Consider the following 25,597-nt stretch of genomic DNA (forward strand, 5'->3'; position numbering starts at 1 on the left):
TGAACCATGAGGTGTGCAGCCCGAGTGATTAATTCTCCATTTAGTGTTTTATTGTACGATAAACAACGACCACGTTTACTGGTATTTTTTTATCAGATATTTACATTATTTACAGCCTCTTTAAGGGTGATGATAAAATGTACAAGCTTTAAAAATATTTACCCGTATTATAATAACGATGACTCCCTCAATAGAATCCGACCTCGGCAATGTCGGACAAGCCCATGTTATGCACAGGTGGATATTTCCCGCATATTCTCACAATCCTCACGTCGATTATATTTTCACCTGTACCTTTTACCCCAATACCGATTGTCATACCTCTCCTGCTTTTGGATGCGATCGTTCGGCCATCGTGTTTATCTACGTTGCCCAGCTTCATCTGTTGGGGAACAACTCACTAGACACTCTAAAAATACGACGTCATCAAGTTGGAGCGCATGTTCCATTCTCCAGAAATGACGTCATGATAGAACAATGTTTTATCGTGAAATAAACCACGACAATACTTCGGTTTTTTTCGATTCATCGCGTATATAGCTATCTTATATTTTAATATTCATCCTGTCCAGTGAACCTTTTAATATATATATATTCACACCTGAGGCGAAATAAAACATTTTCAGCATTTTCTGGAACAGCATATAAGCACTAATTTAAGATAGCTTCGTTAATAAGCCACCAAGCCCAAATCAGACTATCAAATGATCAAATTGCGACGAGTGAATTATCAGGATATAAACGCGTACCCCAGGGCTTAAAGTTAACGTTTGGCATGTATTGCACGTCCTCTAAAGGTAGAAGCTACTGTACATTTATCAGGATATATACTCATATGCAGTATATTTCTTATTGGCAAAATTATTGAGTACAAATGATAAAATAGCCTTAGAGAATCATCTTTATATAGTAAATTAAATGAACGCGACTTCGGACACAAACACAGCGTGTTACTGTTCGTTGTGTAAGATTGGGGACGAGTGACAGCAGTTTATCAGGATAATACGAAATAGGTGAAACCTTAAGAGCCAGCGCAGTAGTCTAGTGTATATTCTGTATGACGAGTGTATACCAATTAACAGTAATAAAATGTAAACCTAACTGCATGACATTTGCAACCTTTACGTAAGATCAGTCGTACCACCCGTGAGGATCCGGGTTGAACAGGTCTTCAGCAGCCCCTGCTTGTCGTAAGAGGCGAATTACGGGATCGGGTGACTTTGTTTATGCAGGTCATCTTATCCCAATTGCGCAGATCGATGCTCATGGTGCCAATCACTGGATTTGCAGACAGCCGTCATATAGCTTGAATACTGTTGAGTGCGGCGTTTAACAACAAATAAACAAACAAAGCAAATGTACCATTTAATTTCACATGGTTAACGTCATTTTCCTTCTTAGATCTTTGTTGGTAGAAAGTTGAAGATCTGAGTTCAATTTACCGCCCCCCACCCACCCCTCTCTCTCTCTCTCTCTCTCTCTCTCTCTCTCTCTCTCTCTCTCTCTCTCTCTCTCTCTCTCTCTCTCTCTCTCACACACACACACACACACACACACACACTGGTTAGACTTTAATAAAGAATGTGTCTGTCCCCCACAGAGTAAAGCACAAACAACAACAACACTATATACATTCCCCACCATTCTGCAGGTGGGAGTGGGGACTGCACGGCCATGTCCTATGACGTTACTTACAGTAGGGAGTCACTGCACTGTCGAGCAGTTTTATTAAGGTCTCTATTAATGCATTGGCGTTTCTCTTTGCATCTGTTGCTTACTTGGAATTCTGTGTGCTATTTTCGTCATGCACCTTTCAAGCTTTCACACCACCCACATATCGTTCTTCTTAGCCCTATGGCGACGCTTGTATTGTCGCTGTGACAGAGCTGACCCTTGAATCATACACTTTATATACAACCCCCTGCCCCTCCTGAATTCTTCTACCTTAAGCGTGGATGTGGCCTCTTTCGAGTTGGACTAGGGACGCACAATTTTATTTTTTGGCTCCCTCACCTTCCTAATCCAGAGTCAACATACAGTAGTTTCAAGCGTACCCTTTGGATAATTAATTGATATGGGTTCGGTCACTGGTGGAGAAATTTAGCCATGTCGACTCAGATCTTTCACTCGGGGAATGCGGATAAAACTTACGCCAAGTCACAGAACCATTTTTTTAAGTTAAATACGGACCTATATATAAACCATAGGTCCGTGAGTTAAACAACACCGGCTGAGTTAGTGAGTGAGTTGGGATCAAAGCCCATTTGTACGGTATTTCGGTTGTATCTGAGCTTGTCAGCTTAATGTGGGAGGAAAGTTCAAAATGACTTTGTTTGAAGACGTTTAATTACCACTTTAGTGAAACCCCGGGCTAGCGTAAGGTGATGACAAACTAAGAATCGTAAGACGTGCTTTGATTAATCCGAGAAGATATGACAGGGAGCCCAAGGATAATAATCGGGGAGAATTTTGAATACACGAACAGCGGATCCTGCACGGTTAAGGAACGCAACTTTGTAAGGGAATAATTAACGTGGTTTCACTGTGGCTGCTATAACATTGTCCAGAATTTACAACGCGCGTCACTTATGTTTACACTCCAGGTTTCATTGAAGCGGACATTGACAATATGAAATAGCGCTTTACTTGGCTTGTAACATCTGCACCACCACCATACCCAGTCTCAGCTGCAGTTACATATCGACCACCCTAAACAGAAACGCGAGTCCTACACGAACTATGCACCCGCACAGCGTTACGCTCCATTTCTCGGAGCATTGAGAGCGCGTCGTCCGTCTTCTCCGGGACCCACGACACATGTGTTTATACAAAAGTATCACCAAAATCGTGGATTCTAACTGTCTAGTTGACATTTGTGTACAATTTGCTGTTGGATTTTACCTCTAACCGAAAGGGACATACAAGGTAAGAACGCAATACACTGACCAGGACACATCTCACACAGTCCCTGCCTCGTATTCCACAGGTGTTGCGGATATATATCTACCTGTAGTCGGGGATAGAGTCAACTCACACACACGCACAGTGGGCTGGCCTAGTGCATAACTCAAGCAACTGTCCTGACTACCTGACCCACTATCTCACAACACCGGTCGCTATATATGTTGAAGTATTGACGATATGCGAGTCTTAATAATATTCCCCCAGGTAAACGTCCGGGCGACTTAACGAATCTTAGGATAAACCACTGGTCGATATGCCCGTCACATGCTTTATACATGAATTGGGATAATGACTTCTAGAGGACGTGGAAGGGTACAGTAATTTGCAGCACCTTCCGCGTTGTCAATAAAGATGCTCGCCTAAGTCATTGTTGATTTTATACAGGTAACCACAATGCACGTGATCTACATCAGCTCTATCCGGCATACATATGACTGACATATGCTGTTTATTAATCGCCGCGTGCAGCTACATATGTGGTGGTTATATAGTGACAGTCCTAGTCTGTCGCGCAGTCCCTGAATCATACCATGTTCTCTTCCGCCCAGCCCTTTCTGTAATGCTATAGTTCTAAATGAACCAAGTCTAGATTTTCCACAGGTTCTGAATCTCCCATTTCACTGGGGCTCCTTTTCAATATAAATGTAGTTGGTTTTTTTTCTAATTATATATTTTCAGAGACTAAGAGTTAGTCTATGCCAGCCCACGCTAGTCTGTGTACACTGGGACACGTCTGGCAGGTTTGTGTCGTTAGACATTATATACACTAGGTATATCTTTGGCCTTGCAGTGTGTTCATATGTGCATCTTAACCCACGTTTATCAGGTGATATATTAAGATCCGCGACACATCCACCCATGGTTGAGGTGATGCTTGAATTGTAGTCGTCGCTCTGAGTACGCCTGTCAACCATACAGATGTCGATATGAAATGTAGGAAGTACACGGTTTTTATGTTTCTAATGCTTCTTTCTATCCTTAAACTGTCCCAAGTTTTTCTTTCTTCCGCGTATCTCGTGACTCTAATGGGGAGTTGCTAAACTGGTGATGCAGCCTACGCGCGACTGCTCCGCCTCGGAGTACGCGACACACGCACCTTAATACGGGTATCATTAAGTGTCACTCATGATTGACGTACAGGAACTGATCTGATGAGACTGTTATGGCCTCCAGGTCATAGTTATTTCAGAAATGATGGAAACCTATTTCAAATTGTTATGAAATTGATCAGATGTGGAGAGAGAATTGACTTTGTTTGTTTATTATGGACCACAAGTAGGAGATACGGTTAATTGTGTCAAAACGTAGAGGCTCTAGGAAAGCGTTTTTGTAAAATTTAAACGTGAGATGCTTGGATTTTGTAAGGGTATGTTGGTAAAGACAACATAAACATATGGTGAAAATTTATCTTCAGTCAAGGATTTGCTCACGATCACATTCTCTCTAGAAGTTCACAAAACCGCCCCGTAGTTCAGCCATACTGCTTTTCTGAATTTATGCCTCTTGTCAAAAGCATGAAAGAAAGAAGAAAATCTGATTGACGGTCACAACGCTTGCCAGATAACTTAATAACATTGCTTTAAATCGTTCCGTAACTTTACAATGTGACAGACATGCAAATAGGGCTCTCAGACTGCGTCCCTTTAAAGTTTGCAGTGAAAACAGAAATGTCTCAACTATTTTGACTCTAAGGAGTCAGTGACATACCCGCGAGTAGGCCAGCATATCGCACTGTATGTATGTGCAGCGAAGCGTATCATTGATTTGAAGAGAGATTTGTCTGAGCCGCTATTGTGTGTCGTGTGTCAACAGTAGGCTATTATATCACATTCCGGGCACTGCCCTCTCGGACCTGGTGTCGTAACCCGGTCGGTTATCAGGGAGATTACTGGGGCGCGTGTGGTATGTGGCTTGTCCTCCGTGCACACGGGGAACGGGTTACAGGGCACGTATGTGAACCAAAAGAAAACAGAAGAGATGTGTAGCCATTCTTGCAATAATAGCTGGAACGTTTTATCTTCATTTAGCACGTCGTATGCAAATGTGACCGAGCAACCTTTGACATGTTATGACTGAATGAAGAACACGGTGTATGGTGAGATATGGGGGTGTCATTTGCGGATCCCAAAAAATGGGGGGGGGGGGGGGGGGGGGGGGGGTCTGCCTATCATGGGGTTTTGTTCACTGTATTGCTTTAGTTATGTGCAACCCCCTGGACTTGCCCTTTTTGTGATTCAGCTATTGTAACGTCAGTGTCATTTCTCACACTGAGACGATAGCGTCATTTCAGAGTCTCTCAGACGTCAGCGTCATTTCACACACTGAGACGTCAGCGTTATTTCAGAATCTCCCAGACGTCAGCATCATTTCACACACTGAGACGTCAGCGTCATTTCAGAGTCTCTCAGACGTCAGCGTCATTTCACACACTGAGACGTCAGCGTCATTTCAGAGTCTGTCAGACGTCAGCGTCATTTCACACACTGAGACGTCAGCGTTATTTCAGAATCTTTCAGACGTCAGCGTCATTTCACACACTGAGACGTCAGCGTCATTTCAGAGTCTGTCAGACGTCAGCGTCATTTCACACACTGAGACGTCAGCGTCATTTCACACACTGAGACGTCAACGTCATTTCACACACTGAGACGTCAACGTCATTTCAGAGTCTCTCAAACGTCAACGTCATTTCGGAATCTCAGACGTCAGCATCATTTCAGAATCTTTCAGACGTCAACGTCATTTCAGAGTCTGTCAGACGTCAACGTCATTTCAAATTCTCACAGACGTCAGCATCATTTTACGCACACCCTGACGTCACACTCACATACGATTCTCTCTCAGACTGTTTTATCGCAAGCCGCATGTCGACCAGTGAGGTGTGAGACTATCATGGGTGGCTGGAGTCTGGCTGATATGTTTAGACAGCCAACATAACACGTGTCGGTAGATGGGCTCCAGGCAGTCGTCACGGAGGTATTGTATTGAAGTAAACACCCTGACTCTTTTACTACTGTATGACAAATGTGGTAGGACATTGCTAGTACCTGTTCTTACAATAAGATCACGTTACGTAGACATGTGATCAGCCCACCAGTAAAGACGGTTATTCAGGAACCCTGCCCATTGATCAATACTTAAGGTATGCTTGTACATAAGTACTTAAGATATGCTTGTCCATCAGTACTTAAGATATGCTTGTCCATCAGTACGTAAGATATACCTGTCCATCAGTACTTAAGATATGCTTGTACATCAGTACTTAAGGTATACCTGTCCATCAGTACTTAAGGTATACCTGTCCATCAGTACTTAAGGTATACCTGTCCATCAGTACTTACGATATGCTTGTACATCAGCACTTAAGGTATACCTGTCCATGAGTACTTAAGATATGCTTGTACATCAGTACTTAGGGTATACCTGTCCATGAGTACTTAAGATATGCTTGTACATCAGTACTTAGGGTATACCTGTCCACCAGTACTTAAGGTATACCTGTCCATCAGTACTTACGATATGCTTGTACATCAGTACTTAGGGTATACCTGTCCACCAGTACTTAAGGTATACCTGTCCACCAGTACTTAAGGTATACCTGTCCACCAGTACTTAGGGTATACCTGTCCATCAGTACTTACGATATGCTTGTACATCAGTACTTAGGGTATACCTGTCCACCAGTACTTAAGGTATACCTGTCCATCAGTACTTACGATATGCTTGTACATCAGTACTTAAGGTATACCTGTCCATGAGTACTTAAGATATGCTTGTACATCAGTACTTAGGGTATACCTGTCCATGAGTACTTAAGATATGCTTGTACATCAGTACTTAGGGTATACCTGTCCATCAGTACTTACGATATACTTGTACATCAGTACTTAAGGTATACCTGTCCATCAGTCGTACAGATCTGTTACCCAGGTAACCTGTCCATCAGTTGTACAGATCTGTTACCCGGGTTATTAACCTGTCCATCAGCTGTACAGGTCTGTTACCCGGGTAACCTGTTCATCAGTATCTTACTGAGATGATTGTTCGTAGTGCCAGTTGTCAGTATCTCACCGTCTCTGATAAAGCCGCCAGCGATCGATAGTCCTCATTCCGTGTAGAACTGTGCAGGTAGGTCACTGTGAGGTCAACCAGATCATGTCACTCACCATGTATCCGTGTTTCAATAGGCAGATTAATATCGTATACACCTACATCATCAACATGGTCGTCAACTGCTGGTCGTTCAACTTCTAACGCCTCATTTGGTTATCGATCCTGGCCGAATTGAAAGTTTTGTATGTTAACAGGTTTGCAGTGAGATTTACATAATGGATTTTATTTGAGTAGGAGACACACGTACACATACAGGTAGGCGAATAGACATATTAATGAGCCATGAAAGACACACTCAGACACACGAACTAGTTCTGCACCATGAGTATGGAATATAATTATTTTATGGAAAAAAAACCACTAGAAACGCATACAAAAGCAAGCCTAGCCTGCTCTAGCTAGCTCTATTCCACATATGAAATCAACACAGGGGAAATCTTTTTTATTATTTTTAGAGTCAAGAAGGATATTGTGTAATGTAAGATTTCATAGACTAAATGTTAGTCTAACACGCGAACATACAGGTAGGCATATAGACACAGTATTGAATCTAGGAAAACCACACAGACACATGAACATACAGGCAGGTATATAGACACAGTATTGAATCTAGGAAAACCACACACAGACACATGAACATACAGGCAGGCATATAGACACAGTATTGAATCTAGGAAAACCACACACAGACACATGAACATGCAGGCAGGTATATAGACACAGTATTGAATCTAGGAAAACCACACACAGACACATGAACATACAGGCAGGTATACTGACACGGTATAGGAGACGCACGCACGCACGCACACACGCACGCACGCACAGACCGACAGCCAATACTATACATAACTGGACACAGAGGTAGAGAGAGAGAGGGTTAGAGAGAGAGAGAGAGGCAGGCATATATACACAGTATTGACGCGTCCTATTGTACGGGTGCTACTGGGTGATGTTTATCTAAGCTTCTCTCTGTGTGATGTTGTCGACGTGGTCAGTGTCAGCTAATTATGCATGCACGTTATCTCCCCTCGGGGTAATCTGGGACGACCCAGCCCTGGACAAGGATAGAACAGTCGCGGGGTTGAGAGCAGTGCAAATACAACTCTTCCCGCTCAAGTGTCTGTCATCGTGACAGGTTAATGGTATTGGTCGCCAGTTTAATGGCGTACTTGTAGAACATTATAGCTGTCATGCGATTGTATTTTATGACGGACTCAACTAGCCATCAGTATACGAAAGTTCTGTAAATGAAAAGTCTTGCGCCATGACTGTAGAATTTTTACCAAATTTTCTTTTTACTACAAGCCAAGGCAAGTCTTGATCAAACTAAACCAAGTCTAGTTTCGCTGATTCCACTATGAAAACAGAAGAGGGGGAAAGGTTCTTTTGAAAAACATATCAATGCAATAAAATAACCGGTCTTGATTATCCCCCGAAACAGAATCCATTTAGCGTAAGGGCAACACGGCTGTGACAATTATAGGAATGGACCAGTGATGACACTGTGGTATTTATCATAGAGAAGTAAGTCTGAGAAATAAATTGTTCCGTTATACAATTCCAGTTCGAATAGTATATAATCACAGTGGTGTAACAGGTCAATACTGTTCATGTGTTCGTCATGTTCGGTTAATGAATTGATGTACTTGTTACGGTAACACTTAAAAGTGCGAGATCGGATTCCTATATACAATCTAATGTGAATATATAAATAGACCACATGACCCATATACCTGTAAAACGTATGGGACAGACATCAGACATAGCTTGCCAGGAGACCATGTATTGGTCATTTGTGTTTCCCCGGCTGGCGTCAATGGTCTTGGGGCCCTGGTAATATAAATAAGTGTAACTTCCAAATTTAAAATATTATTTTTGTTATAAACATGGGCTTGCCGGCCTGCGAGGAAATTACTATAACCAAGAATCAAGAAACCATTCTATGCAGAAATTGAAGGAGGTGCCACGCATTTACAACCAGGAACCAGTCCGAATAAGATGGGCTTCCCTACAGGTCTTGACAGACACGTTAGCTTTTTCGTGTTCCCCGGAGGGCGTTCTCAACGAGATATCTTGGGCTAATCGTGTGTACACACAAACATGTGACGTCACTGTGACGTGCGTCAATGATTTGATTGTTGGGGCATCCCTCAGTCCACGATGTGAACCTACTGGACGAGATGATGCCCACTGACTACAGAGTTCAAACAGCCCCAGCTGGATGTCCTGTTGTCTGTGTAGGAGATAGCATGAGACCTGCCAGCATGTACGTGCTGTCGTCTGAGAACTACGCCGAAGACTCAGGTCAATAAAGCGATCTTAGCGCTAAGCTCAGACGACCGTAGCTCTATTTAACTATCATAGTCTTTCGACAGTCTTTCTTCGTCTTTTTTTTTAGTTTTGTTTGTTGTTTAACACCCAACTCAGCAATATTCCAGCTATATGACGGCGGTCTGTAAAAATCGAATTCTGGACCAGACAATCTAGTGATTGACATCATGAGCATCGATTCACGCAATTGGGATACGATGACATGCATCAACAAAGGCAGCGAGCCTGACCACTCGATCACATTAGTCGCCTCTTACGAAAAGCATAGTCCCCTTTTATGGCAAGCATGGGTTGCTGAAGAGCTGTTCTACCCCGCATCTTCGCGGGTCCTTACGCCAGTCATAATGCTAATATCACTTAGTGAAACGGAACCTGGGATACTTGCCTCCGTGCTCAAAGCTGCCGTTACTCTAATACGTTCCCAACTGTCGTATTTCCCACAAAGACTTAATTAAGACAGTCTTAATGCTAAGATTGCCTTGTGGAAATGCCCCCGTGCTCAAACATGTCGTATTGTTCCTAACTCTACCACGTCCCCAAAGACTTAAGACAATCATAGTGCTTTAATCGCTTTGTGTAAACGGGCCCAGGTACTGCAGCTCAGTTCGGTTATGGACTGTGTATCCTTCTCGTTGTATGCGTGACGAACAACAGCGAAGTACGGCTTTAACAGAAGCACTTAGCTCCAATATCATGTATTTACAAACCTATCTTCTGAAACAGCGGTTCTAAGGCCACATCGACGCACTGCTACTTCTGTCAACATTGTGTGTAGCACCAGGGAGTCCGTGGAGTGACCGAGGGGGAATGTCAGGGATAATGCTGCGTCCACTTGGTCACAATGATTTATTTTGGGCTTTCATATCAGTAACAAATACCAGCCCCTGGATACTTCCCGGGCTTCATCGGTTAATTGAGGCCAGAGTGCTAATAGACATTATTGTGCAGCATAGGTTAAACACGAGGTTGGAGGCGCTTTCACTTGTTCACCTGTGTGAGATCGCTTTTTTGTGTATTTTGTATCTCGCATGGCTGCTGACCTCCCCTGAAAGATGTCACATTCCCTCTGTCCTTGAGTGGGTCGTGTCTATCTATCTATTGTTCTCTGTCCCGACGACACTGCGCAGCAGTATCCAATGTAACACCAATACGCGGGCATGACAAATGACTCGCAAACATATTGAAAGAGCACATGACATAACACAACACATGGGCACAACACATGACATAACCCATGGTCATGACACATCTCACAGACATGACACGTGATCACAACACAACTCACAGACATGACACATGGACACAACACAACTCACAGACATGACACATGGACACAACACGTCATAACTCACAGACATGACAAATGGACACAACACGTCATCACTACAGACATGACACATGGACACAACACGTCATAACTCACAGACATGACACATGGACACAACATGTCATAACTCACAGACATGACACATAGACACAACATGTCATAACTCACATACATGACACATGGACACAACACGCCATAACTCACAGACATGACAAATGGACACAACATGTCATAACTTACAAACATGACACATGGACACAACACGTCATAACTCACAGACATGACACATGGACACAACACGTCATAACTCACAGACATGACACAATGACACAACACGTCATAACTCACAGACATGACACAATGACACAACACGTCATAACTCACAGACATGACACATGAACACAGCACGTCATAACTCACAGACATGACACATGGACACAACACGTCATAACTAACAGCCATGACACATGGACACAACACGTCATAACTCACAGACATGACACATGAACACAGCACGTCATAACTCAGACATGACACATGGACACAACACGTCATAACTAACAGCCATGACACATGGACACAACACGTCATAGCTAACAGACATGACACATGGACACAACACGTCATAACTAACAGCCATGACACATGGACACAACACGTCATAGCTAACAGACATGACACATGGACACAACACGTCATAACTCACAGACATAACACATGGACACAACACGTCATAACTCACAGACATGACACATGGACACAACACGTCATAACTCACATACATGACACATGGACACAACACGTCATAACTCACAGACATGACACATGGACACGTCATAACTCACATACATGACACATGGACACTACACGTCATAACTCACCGACATGACACATGGACACAACACGTCATAACTCACAGACATGACACATGGACACAACACGTCATAACTCACAGACATGACACATGGACACAACACGTCATAACTCAGACATGATACATGGACACAACACGTCATCACTACAGACATGACACATGGACACAACACGTCATAACTCACAGACATGACACATGGACACAACACGTCATAACTCATAGACATGACACATGGACTCAAACGTCGTAACTCACGTCCATGACACATGTACGACACCATACATGTGCACAACGCATGACATAATTCACCGACACAACACAAAAGCTCAATGACATAACTCACGGGGGGCATACCTCACACAATAATACTGATCTTTTCTGGAAGACCAGCACAAAGTATGTTCCTTTAATACATGTAAACTGTTCAGTGCGCAGTATACGTCCTTCGTAGTTAGGCCCAGAACCTTTCAGCCGCCCTCGTATTGTATAGGAAGCGGATTATACCGAGTTGACCCGAATGAACGAAGCATCGGAAAACAGCACAACTGTGCGCCCAGAATGATGTAGCGTCTAACTTCTGACACAATACGGCGATTGACACATGAATAGGTGAAACCTTGGTTTCCCTTGCAGACTCCATAGCATATTCATCTCCTTCTCAGCCATAGCAGCCTGTACTCCCCCACCCCTTTCAGATATGGGCCTCTTATCTCTCGAGGGTTCATTTATAGAATTTGTTTTTTTTTATTTTACTTTATACATAACATTAATCCATGCGAGTGAAACCCCACCATAGACAGTTTCCTTCCTCCCAACAAAAATCATGCGATGAATAGATCTTCCGGTTCATTGACACCTGATGGTTTCAACGTCAGTTACTCCTACGCGCGACGTGGTGGGTTGCTGGGGAATACGGCCAGTTGACAGTGACCAGTACTGTATGTGCTTGTTTCTATTTACCATTTGTGCCAATGTATGCCTGTCAGTGTATGTTACATTAGATTCTTAATGTTGGTTTTTCGGTTGTTGTTGCTGTTGTTGTTGTTGTTGTTGTTGTCGTTCAAAGTCGCACGCTGGGTGAACAATTACACTTCAAGGACATGAGTGATATTCTATTTTGTCCGGTAAAAACTCTGGTTTAAATATAACATCTGTGGATGTGGTGGTTGTCCGGATGTTAATGGAAGCGTTATCTTTCCTTTCCTGATGACATGCTCGTGTCTCAATGATTGTAGACGCCATGTCTGCCCAATAAGAAGACAAAGTGCTGACCTATTCGTTTTGAAGATAACCTTCTGATGAGAAATATTGTTCTACATGGTTTAACTACCACGGTCTAACAAATGTTATCGAGTTGTCATGGCAGTTTACAAGGGAACGATATGAGTGAAAGGAAAAATATTACAGAGTCGAAAGTCGAAAGAAACGGATTTTTTTTTCGAACCCTCCTGTCGATGAAACATTCTGTTTCATGTACAAAGATCTATCTGTTTGTAGCTTCAGTTAAACGGAAGTATTTTGTATGTTGAATTGCAACGGGAACCCAAAATCGAAAGTAACACGTATTTAATTAATACATCAATACACAATTGCTTTGTGCATTATACATCAGGAAATGTTATACGACATTTTTTCACCGCATCAAAACGTACAATTTTAGGAGCTCGTCATGTGTATTTCTTTATAAATTCATTTTGTTTTCAGCAATTCTTGTTTCAGAACATCCACATTATCAAGCGAAGAATTATTTTAAACCTTCATGAGGACAAACTTCTTCTTTTTACAAATATCCCCTCATAAAACATTCCATATCGTTTCTCTGAGGGATGGAGCAGAACATTTCTAATTCTTTGTTTTCAGAAGATCATATCAAACAATAACAAGCGAACAATCAAACACACCTCAGGAAAATTCCATGGTTTTTTTCAAAACTATTTTAAGGGCGTTAAAAAAATATTTTTGTTTCTTTGGACTTGGTAAGGAGAGAGGGAGAGTTTTATGTTATGTCAAAACAGTTTGACAAAAACGAAAACGAAATTTGACATTTGACATTTCTATGATTACATATACTCACAATTATTATTTATTTATTTATTCATTTATTCATTTATTCATTTATTCATTTATCTCTAGACTTACGCTTTTCTACACATCGCGACACTCTAAATATTATATTTTCAAGCAACAATTCTTTTGATTATTATTATTATTCCTCTAAGAAGGTATCGTTCACACGACATGTTTTAAATTACCGTCATGACCAGAAACATGTTGTTATCTTTACTAAACGACGACCAGAGCTGCATAATCCGCGAGCAAGTAAGAATCTCTTGAATGTTTCTAGTTGTTCTACTGCGCAGTTGATAGTTTACCTTGCCACACCCTGGTTGTTCCCAAGACCCATGCTCAAAGGCAATCAGGGTGAATCCAAACAACGCTAAAGGTCCCTCGTTACTCCTCACATCGCCACCTGGTTAACGTCAGGACGAACACCGGCCACAGGTGCAGGTTGTTGTGATAACCGGGACACACCAGACCCCATGCAACTCCTGGTATTTAACTTCAGGCTTTAGATCCAGGCTCTTCTGCTCATTGTCACGCTCTTGCATGTTGAAAAATGAAATCTCTTTTCGTTTCTGTGGTGAAGATTATGTTTATGTGTATATTATTAAATTTATTGGTCTTTTTGGCAAATTAACAGTACAGTAAGCAGGTAAAATACTTGTCATGTTAGACCCGTGAAGATCCAGGTTAGAGTAGGTATTCGGCAACCCATGCTTGCTGTAAAAGGCGACTATGCTTGTCGTAATAGGCGACTAACGTGATCGGGTGGCAGGGGCTCGCTGACTTGGTTGATGCATGTCATCGTATCCCAATTGCGTGAATCGATGCTCATGATGTCAATCACTGGATTGTCTGATCCAGACTCAATTATTTACATATACTTATTATATAGATGGAAAAGTGCTGATTGTGGCGTTAAACAACAAACAAACAAACTTGTCGTGTCTTACATACATCGTAGACAGGCGACACACGTGTGTAAAACTATTTGAATTCAAATGGCAACGTGCTGACAGAACATGTCGAGTTGTTGAGATGAATACTTAACATAAACAGAATGTTAATATTTTAACAAATTTTGATTTCATCGTCTACCAGTTCACCTACTGACCAGGATTTTTCAAGGCACAAAAATCCGTAAAACAAGCAATATAAAAAATAATGCTTTAAATACCCCCCTCCTCCCAAACCTCACCCTCCCATCCCAATAATCTGCGACGTGTTAGGCGACAGTTTAGCATCCTACACAAGATAATGGAACACACTGCCTGTTTATTTGGTGTCGTGCAAGGATTCTAGAAGGTTGCCTGTGACCAATTTACAAGATGGCTGTAATTGTTCCAGTGTGTGCAGTTCGTCCGTTTCTCATGGGCGTGGGATAAATCTTATTACCCTTTTGGGACGAATCACAACATCTGAAAAAAATTGTCTTGTGTTTGAGCGTGATGTAATAGAGACATCGGGTATTGTGCGTGAACCGGTATCAACATCAGCTGTTTAGTCTTCCATGTTTTTCTTAAGGTCAGGAAAGCTTAAGGGACCGACTGTTTGGGACTTTATCCCAACAAAATAAATTGTCTCAAAAAATGCTTGAAAATAAATTGTGACTCTGACTGATGAAAATAACTGACCTGACGGTGTTAGTAATTAATGAGCCACCAACAGTTCACACGTCTTATCCTTGCGACCCTTGGATTAATTTAATTACACTTGAGGCCATGAAAGTTTAAAAAAACTTTTTTCTCATCATCATGGGCGTAATTTGCAGCATGCAGAGTGAACAATATAATGTTAAGGGAAAACACATATATTGGTTTTGTCTGGCACAGAATCCGGTTTCATAATTGTCACGTGATACTGTGCGCGCCTCAGTCCCGCAGGTTATCTCGATACACATTTTGAGGAATCCGTGTTGGAACAATTGCTGGATTAGTTTCACTAGTTCACGTGACTATCTTATCATTACACAAATCTGGCAACCGTAGTGGCCCTTATAAAAATGTTTCCCGTACCAAATTCTGTACCAAGCTTCTGTTAACCATAAGAAGTCCTTTCTCAAATTCGACCGTCGTGTTTCACGATCTATTTAAATTGGTCGGTCGATATGCGGTTAAAAGTGACTCACTCACTCACTCAAAACAAACTAACAACAGTCATCGCACGGTGAACCCTCTTTGTGCAAATGCAGGACTCACTAATCTCAGCTAGGTTCTGGACACCCGGCCTAATCGGGGATAGTTGTGAAAGTCACTGACATCAGCTGATATCCTGACGACGAACAGAATATAGCAAAGTCCGGAACCTCTGTCAAGCAGCAAGCAGGAAGCACGTAGTGAGCTTTGATGTTAAGTTTGCGGAGGACTTCAATTAGCAATAGTGATGGGATGTGTTCAGAGGCACGTGCACTTTGGTGCTGATCAGAGCACGGGTGGCGCAGTCGTCTGAGGCATCGCAATGCACTGTGCGGAGTAGATGGTAAACTGACATTTAGTCCCAGAAAAAAAAGTTATATATATATCCAAAATTAAAAAGAATGGTGCCCAGAACAATCCTTAATTTCAGGGTTAGAGCAAAGGCTAGAATCTAGACTTGCCAAATCATTATAGACTTGAGTTGGACTCCTTTCTCAAAACTGTCTTTAGTGTCTGGGAGACCGACTAAGTAATTGGGTTAGATCTTTAATATTGTGGGTTCCAATAACACAATCATTATGATTGATGTTTGTCAGCACCATACTCGTGCTCTTGGGTTTCACTAACGTGGTAAATGTCTGAGACCTGCATCACTTTGGGCACACATGAACACACAAGTAACAAACTACTGTTCAAACGACGTTAAACTAAACTAAACCTTCACTTCTGCAAATTAGAATGAATCAGTCGAAGTTGAAATCACTGACTTCATTCCATACTTGTTACCGTTGATGTTCTAGGACATACACCGCCTCTTGGTGTAGTGGATAGAACGTCTGCCCGGAGAGCGGAAGGTCGGTGGTTCAATCCCCGGCCAAGTGCAATAATATTACACCTCACCTCACCTCACCTCACCTCACCTCACCTCACCTCACCTCACCTCATCTCATCTCATCTCATCTCATCTCATCTCATCTCATCTCACCTCATCTCACCATAAGAACGAATAGATGAGGATTATTGCAATGTGTTGCCTGATTGAATTAGTGCCAAAGTACCCCGATGGCTTGACTCGTCTGTCATGCTATCAACCGCTGATTTGCCTCGATAATTTACATGCGCCTTGAAATAGCTGGAATAAAACTGACCGTAAAACAACATTTCCTTAGACTTTTCTCACCCAGAATGATAAACAGTGATTTCATGACGGTTGTGGACAATACTTGAAATAATTCTGATCGTGATCCCTCCACAATAGTTATTCATTGCCCGTCTGAAAAGGGCCATCCTAACGTCTATCTATATTTCTATACATTGTATACTATGTATTGGATGTCGGCCCAACACGAACGACTGTGATATATAACCGCCACACAGCTACATCCATCGATTAATGCATGTATATATTGAATACAATTCAGATGTACACAAACATTTATTCAGTAACAAGACCATAGGACTCTGATACATCATTCATGCCACATCAACGATGGTGTATCGTGCAACTAATAGACATTAGATGACACAAATCAGTTCCTCAATGTCTGAACATTGTGCGAAAATACATCTTTTGTGAAATATTTATTCGATACTATCATTAAGTCATTTCAAAGAATATAATTTGGTGATTAACACCACTAAGATTTGTAATTATTGATCAGCCTATCAGCTGGTGTTCAGAGATATAATTGATCGTGAACGTCATTTCACCTGTAATAGGTCTCTTGAAATCGAGGCTAATTGTAAAAACAAATCAATGCGTTTGAGGTAAACTGTAAACTTATCAACTTCATGAATAGGAACTTTATTAACCAACCACACTATGGGCGAACTGGATTCGACCCCGCGATCACAGGTTTCGGGCTCGCTCAAGGGGTGGATATCTGCACAGCGTATTGCGGTGCCTCAGACGACAGTGTCATCCCACCTAATATATTTTGAATCTGTTTTGGCGAATAATGGAGACTGGTTATTCTCTGGGGTAGACGTTTAATATTCAGTCACATCACTGCGTGTCAGCTTAATGTGGGCGAAGTGTTCGTAGTGATCATGTCGCTGCAGAGTTCATTAACATAATATTATACATGTCATGAATTCCGATCTGATACATCTTTATCAAAGTAAAGAAAGGTCATGAGATAGAGGTAGATGCCATTTACTTTGGTGAAGCCCACATGCTGGGGATAACCAAGGATCACGAAAAGGGCGAATATAGGACCCGAACCCTCGATCAGCGGGTCCCGTCACGACTAAGGGACGCAACTCTGTAAAGTGATTTTTGGCGCCCCAGAACACTATTGGAATTGGTTCATATGGTGAAGAAGGTGTGAGCAGCAGCATTGGTCTTACAACCATGTTTGCCCGTGGGTAATACGGGCATATGTGCATATTCCAGAAATAAACCTACTTCAATAACAATCAGTAATGTGTATTTTCTGTGTCGCTATCTGCAGTTTATTTATGGAATTGCATATTGATTGGACATGAAGCTGACACATTTGTCTCTATCAATCTAGGTAATTGGCACCCAACCGGTCACTGCTTGACGTCAAGTGACGTATCTGTTTCTTTCCGTATACACGGCATGGGAAGTAGCCACACGTCACGGCAAGGCGACACATGGCGTTGTGTCTGGGGAGGAGACTGGAATAGCCCGCAGATATTTATCTCGATAGCAACTACACATGTACACAGCAAGTACATTGTCAGGGGAGGAGACGGGAATAGCCGGGAGAAATGTTTCAACGCTTCCAAATAGAGTGGATACCTTTTAAAGAATATAATTTGGTAATTAACACCACTAAGATTTGTAATTATTGCTCAGCCTATCAGCTGTTGGCGTGACTTGGTTGATATATAATTGATCGTGGTGGTCATTTCATCTGTACACACCCAGTACATTGTCAGGGAGAATAGTCTGGAGAAATGTTTAAACGCTACCAAATGGAAATTGTATGGAAGCGTATTAGTGCAACATATTAACAAGAAAATATAATCTATGTGGATGATTTTTTTTATGTGGCAGTTACACGCTTCCATACAATAAAGCTCACGGCTACACTGATGCTTCGTTGTTCCCTCCATCAGCTTTCAGTGTTGAAACTGAAATCAATCAACATGTTGACATTCCGTATATAGCTCCTCACACTGAAACCTATTGTAATAACACGCGATGTTTTTGTTATCTTGACTCAAGGTCACGGCACATCTAACCTAACATCGGCCCCCTGTGTCTTCTATCCGCCGTATCCTAGAAAATAGTTTAAGATATCTTTATGATTCAATTTATGATATCCACAAACTGAACTTTGTGACACCTATAACTATTTAACACAGGGTTATATCACGAATTCGATTTTAAGACATCCCGATTCCATTATATCAAAATGTTAGTTATTGATATGAAATGCAAAATGAATAAAACAGCGCCTCCTAGGCACGTGAGTCAGACGAACAGTGGGTCACACGTTCTCGGCGTCCTCAGTTACAACCAAACAAAGCTGTCGCGCTTATACATGATGCAACATGGCACACTGGCGACACCTTGCATCCCCCACCTCCACGTAACAAACTGAAGCCTTCTGATCCGCACACATCGACTCCACTCATTCATATTGGCTCCGTTTTCCAAATAGATAACATTAAGCCATCGGAGCGCATTTAAATGGAACAATGATAATCTGGGCATTTCATAACGGTAAATGTACAGCTGGATGGGTCTGAGTTTGTGTTTTACAAGTTTACACATATGATGTTTCGTTCAAGATTGATGTATCTGTCGTGGAAAAAGTGACGTTGACAAAGTACTATTTGTAATTAGTATCCAAACAAGCTTGTTGCAAATGTCTTAATCCTTATCCTTACTGTACATCTGGCTTCTTTACCTTGTGCTATTTGTTATTCTTACTGTACACCTGGCTTCTTTACCTTGTGCTATTTGTTATTCTTACTGTACATCTGGCTTCTTTACCTTGTGCTATTTGTTATTCTTACTGTACACCTGGCTTCTTTACCTTGTGCTATTTGTTATTCTTACGGTACATCTGGCTTCTTTACCTTGTGCTATTTGTTATTCTTACTGTACACCTGGCTTCTTTACCCTGTGCTATTTGTTATTCTTACTGTACATCTGGCTTCTTTACCTTGTGCTATTTGTTATTCTTACTGCACATCTGGCTTCTTTACCTTGTGCTATTTGCTATTCTTACTGTACACCTGGCTTCTTTACCTTGTGCTATTTGCTATTCTTACTGTACACCTGGCTTCTTTACCTTGTGCTATTTGTTATTCTTCCTGTACATCTGGCTTCTTTACCTTGTGCTATTTGTTATTCTTCCTGTACATCTGGCTTCTTTACCTTGTGCTATTTGTTATTCTTACTGTACATCTGGCTTCTTTACCTTGTACTATTTGTTATTCTTACTGTACACCTGGCTTCTTTACCTTGTGCTATTTGTTATTCTTCCTGTACATCTGGCTTCTTTACCTTGTGCTATTTGTTATTCTTCCTGTACATCTGGCTTCTTTACCTTGTGCTATTTGTTATTCTTACTGTACATCTGGCTTCTTTACCTTGTGCTTTTTGTTATTCTTATTGTACATCTGGCTTCATCCAATTGTATGTATGCTACTTGTTATCTATTACCTGTTGTGAATGTTAATCTTCTGCTTATCACATCATATCATGTATATATACCTCTCGTGACGTGGTTGTAGTAACCCTATAGTCAGCTTGATAACGGTGGAAGAATCTACATCTGTTACAAACCAGAAGTTGTTATCCAGAAAGTTGTACGTTTTCTGAAATACTCACCGACTTCCTGAATGCCAAGCAGCTCCTACTACTACTACTACTACTACTACTGCTGCTGTTACTGCTACTGTTTCTACTACCACTATTATTACTACTACTGCTGCTTCTACTATCACAACTACTACTATTACTACTACTACTACTACTACTACTACTGCTGCTACTACTACTACTACTGCTGCTGCTGCTACTACTACTACTGTTTCTACTACTACTACTACTACTACTATTACTGCTGCTGTTGCTGCTGCTACTGCTGGACTAGATCTTAGACTATTGCTTCAAATGATCATGCAAATTCACATTTGACATTATGTTTTTTTAGATTCCCTGCATGATGTGGCCATGTCTTGTACTGGTGCTGATAGCCCAGCTACTTCAGCCTGCGTTCCCACAAACAGGTACGTCCCTTCCACCATCGCTTGTCATGCAGCCTCATCCTCTTCATCAGAAACTTAGTTAATAAGATGACCACATCTCGGACTTATTTATTTATTTCCATTAAGATCCACATACCATAAACAATAATATCAAAACCGGATATGTTTTACATACCACTCCAAAAATTGTCGATCAATAAAAGAAGTTCACTTTGTGTCTTAAGAAAAAACATATTTTGAGTCATCATCTGAAAAAAATAAAATATAAAAAATAAGAACAATGTTATGAGTGCAGTTACCTTTTGCGTTTGAATGTATGTTGTAACGTGATGTGCCTTATGATTGTGCAGCGTCCCGACTGGAGAGCAACCCGTGCACCAATGCCGCTACGTGTGGAGAGTGCATCAGAACATCGGCCGTGTGTGCCTGGTGCGCCTCGGAGGTGAGAGGAGAGCGGGAGGGGATGAGGACACATGTACCATACACCGGTCTCTCTCTAAAGACCCTAAAACATTATATTTAAGAAATCCATGCAAGTCTAATAGTTTGGCAAGTCTAGATTTAGTCTTATTATCAGAGTGAGTGAGTTGGGTTTAACGCCGCTTTTAACAGTATTCCAGTTATATCGCGGCGTGTCAGCTTAATGTGGGAGGAAAGCCCGAAGTGATGCAGGTCTCAGACGTTTACCACTTCGGTGAAACCCACGAGCACGGGTATGGTGCTGACAAACCTAGAAACATAATCGGGGCGAACCGGGATTCGAACCCGCAATCATAGGTTTCTGGCGTGCCCAAGGGACGCAACTCTGCACAGCGAATCGCGGCGCCTTAGACGACTGGGCCACCCGTGCCCCCCCCCCCCCCCCCCCTTATTATCAGAAGACATCTTAAAAAATATAATTATAATTTCAGAAGATAAATGTTGGTCTACCATACACCATTTGTCCTTAAATATATTACTTTGCAGTAGCGATGTTTTCAATGTGACCCCTTACCCAGGGGTGCTACAGTACAATTAACACGAAGCAGTGTCCTGACATCATTGGTTTAATACAGTAACTACTTTTACTACCACTAAGTTATATTATATATCACAAGTGAAGCTTTACAAAATTTGAACAACTTCGGATGTGCATTTTTATTATGCAATGCCGTATTTATCTGAAAATATAAAGTCGATATTTCACTCACGTTGAAATGTTGAAAAATGTAACATAATCTGTCAGAATTGTAATTTAAATGAGTTAGTGGATGAATTCCGCATAATAATGAAATGGACATGTTTTAATGATTTGAGAAACCTTTTTGTACCGAAGGAATATTTAAGCAAATGAACTTGTAAGGAGAGAATGTTATCATTAATTAATTTGTGTCAACGCAAATGAATAGGTAGTAGTGACATTCTCCTTCAACAGCGTGATGTGGCAGATACTTTTACTTACAACTCCATTTACAGCTACGGTTTACATACCCTTCCTGTGTAGTGCAATATCCCGTTGTATCACACCAGCACATAATCGCCTTATCGAAATGTCCCTGTCCATGTCCTTATTTTCCTTACACCAAACTTTGATATGTACCTTTTGCATAGAAAATGTTGTTCAAACAGATTATACGTGTAACTACATGTGCTGTTATGTAATTGTTCACACCATTCTTGCTAATGAATATTCTAAACATGACGAGACTATTTTAAGCAATGGTCGCATCCAGTTTATCTGAAACCCTTCAATCGTAGGGTTTGGACCAGTCCATATCCCGCTGTGACCTACAGGATCACCTGCTGTCTTCAGGAGCCTGCAAGAAGGAGGACATCCAAGCCCCAGCCTCCAATCTTAATGTCACTAAGGTGAGTGAGTCTACTCCCACGGGAGACAACAAGGTATAATGTACTTATAATAATAATCACGACAATTATGATGATGATGATGATAATGATGACAATAGTGGTGATGATGATGAAGATAACAGTAAGGTTGCTAACAGCGAATCATTACCCCAGTCAACAGAGAAGTGTTCATTAAGCTTGCGTCCTTAGTTCGCTTGATACGGCACCTCGTCACTGGAGGCGCATCATGAGACGTCACCTCGTCACTGTAGGCGCATCAGGAGACGCTGTCACCACGTCACTGTAGGCGCAACATGAGACGTCATCTCGTCACTGTAGGCGCATCAGGAGACGTTGTCACCACCTCACTGTAGGTGCAACAGGAGACGCTGTCACCTCGTCACTGTAGGCGCATCAGGAGACGCTGTCGTCACGTCACTGTAGGTGCAACAGGAGACGCTGTCATCACGTCACTGTAGGTGCACAAGGAGACGCTGTCATCACGTCACTGTAGGTGCACAAGGAGACGCTGTCATCACGTCGCTGTAGGTGCACAAGGAGACGCTGTCATCACGTCACTGTAGGTGCACAATGAGACGCTGTCATCACGTCACTGTAGGTGCACAATGAGACGCTGTCATCACGTCACTGTAGGTGCACAATGAGACGCTGTCACCACGTCACTGTAGGTGCACAAGGAGACGCTGTCATCACGTCACTGTAGGTGCACAAGGAGACGCTGTCATCACGTCACTGTAGGTGCACAATGAGACGCTGTCACCACGTCACTGTAGGTGCATCTAGAAGCTGTCACTTGGTTGCGATGGGTCGATGACAATGCCATTGATGTCGGTGCCGTGTCCCCAGTGTGTGTTCTATATTGTACTGTTGTTGTGTGCAGGACGAGCCAGTCCAGGGAGGGGACGGCACAGAAGAAGCTGTACAAGTGCAGCCCCAGGCTATCAACCTCAGGGTTAGACCCAGTGAGTATACCTCCAATATAAATGCACTGTGAACGAAATAATATAGGCTATTCTCAAATATATTAATAAAACATGAGTAAAAAATAAAGTATGATCACCGATTCTTTCAAAATGCTACTTTTGGACATAATTACGAAATTGGTTTATGACATTTTATTTTACTGTAATTTGAGAAATAAATGCATTTCATCACATGAAACCAGAAGTGCACTATAGTGGGCACACGTCAATATTGCAGACGAGGCTGTGAAGTTCAAGGTTCAGTTCCGGCAGGCCGAGAACTACCCCGTGGACCTGTACTTCCTGCTGGACATGTCCCACTCCATGGTGAAGGAGAAGGACGCCCAGACCAGGCTCATCAACCTCGGCCTCGCCATGAGTGAGTCCACACACTAAGCCTGTACCCAGACACACACTGTACCCAGACACACAGTGTACCCAGACACACACTGAGTCTGCACCCAGCCACACACTGCACCCAGCCACACACTGTACCCAGTCACACACTGTACCCAGACACACACTGTACCCAGACACACACTGTACCCAGCCACACACTGTACCCAGTCACACACTGTACCCAGACACACACTGTACCTAGCTACACACTGAGCCTGTACCCAGCAAAACACTGTACCTAGCTACACACTGAGTCTGCACCCAGCCACACACTGTACCTAGCTACACACTGTACTGTACCCAGACACACACTGTACCCAGACACACTGTACCAAGACACACACTGTACCCAGCGAACACTGTACCCAGACACCAATGTATCCAGCGAACACTGTACCCAAACGCACACTGACTCTGTACCCAGACACACACTGTACCCAGACACACACTGTACCCAGACACACACTGTACCCAGACACACACTGTACCCAGACACACACTGTACCCAGTCACACACTGTACCCAGACACACACTGTATGTAACCTGCATGTGGTAACTCTCATGCACTGTATGTAACCTGCATGTGGTAACTCACATGCACTGTATGTAACCTGCATGTGATAACTCACATACACTGTATGTCACCATCATGTGGTAACTCACATACACTGTATGTAACCTGCATGTGATAACTCACATACACTGTATGTCACCATCATGTGATAACTCACATACACTGTATGTAACCTGCATGTGGTAACTCACATACACTGTATGTAACCTGCATGTGGTAACTCACATGCACTGTATGTAACCTGCATGTGATAACTCACATACACTGTATGTAACCTGCATGTGGTAACTCACATACACTGTATGTAACCTGCATGTGATAATTCACATACACTGTATGTAACCAGCATGTGATAACTCACATACACTGTATGTAACCTGCATGTGATAACTCTCATACACTGTATGTAACCTGCATGTGGTAACTCACATACGCTGTATGTAACCTGCATGTGGTAACTCATATACACTGTATGTAACCTGCATGTGGTAATTCACATACACTGTATGTAACCTGCATGTGGTAACTCACATACACTGTATGTAACCTGCATGTGATAATTCACATACACTGTATGTAACCTGCATGTGGTAACTCACATACACTGTATGTCACCATCATGTGATAACTCACATACACTGTATGTAACCTGCATGTGGTAACTCACATACACTGTATGTAACCTGCATGTGATAACTCACATACACTGTATGTAACCTGCATGTGATAACTCACATACGCTGTATGTAACCTGCATGTGGTAACTCACATACACTATATGTAACCTGCATGTGATAATTCACATACACTAT

The 25,597-nt window shown here is 42.1% G+C and overlaps 1 protein-coding gene across 1 annotated transcript in view; it reads left to right on the forward strand.

Moving 5' to 3' along the window:
• The first annotated feature begins 2,757 nt into the window (after positions 1 to 2,757).
• LOC124110702 (integrin beta-PS-like) overlaps positions 2,758 to 25,597 on the forward strand; it is a 42,234-nt gene continuing 19,394 nt past the window's right edge. The window contains exons 1-6 of the mRNA XM_048387694.1: positions 2,758 to 2,925; positions 20,947 to 21,022; positions 21,352 to 21,443; positions 22,739 to 22,849; positions 23,730 to 23,811; positions 24,050 to 24,190. Coding sequence (XP_048243651.1) covers positions 20,956 to 21,022; positions 21,352 to 21,443; positions 22,739 to 22,849; positions 23,730 to 23,811; positions 24,050 to 24,190 — 493 coding nt within the window. The 5' untranslated portion in view covers positions 2,758 to 2,925; positions 20,947 to 20,955. The remainder of the gene's footprint in view (positions 2,926 to 20,946; positions 21,023 to 21,351; positions 21,444 to 22,738; positions 22,850 to 23,729; positions 23,812 to 24,049; positions 24,191 to 25,597) is intronic.

Source organism: Haliotis rufescens, unplaced genomic scaffold (genome assembly GCF_023055435.1).
Source record: "Haliotis rufescens isolate VD_foot unplaced genomic scaffold, xgHalRufe1.0.p SCAF_10, whole genome shotgun sequence".
In the NCBI taxonomy this organism is placed as follows: Eukaryota; Metazoa; Mollusca; class Gastropoda; order Lepetellida; family Haliotidae; genus Haliotis; species Haliotis rufescens.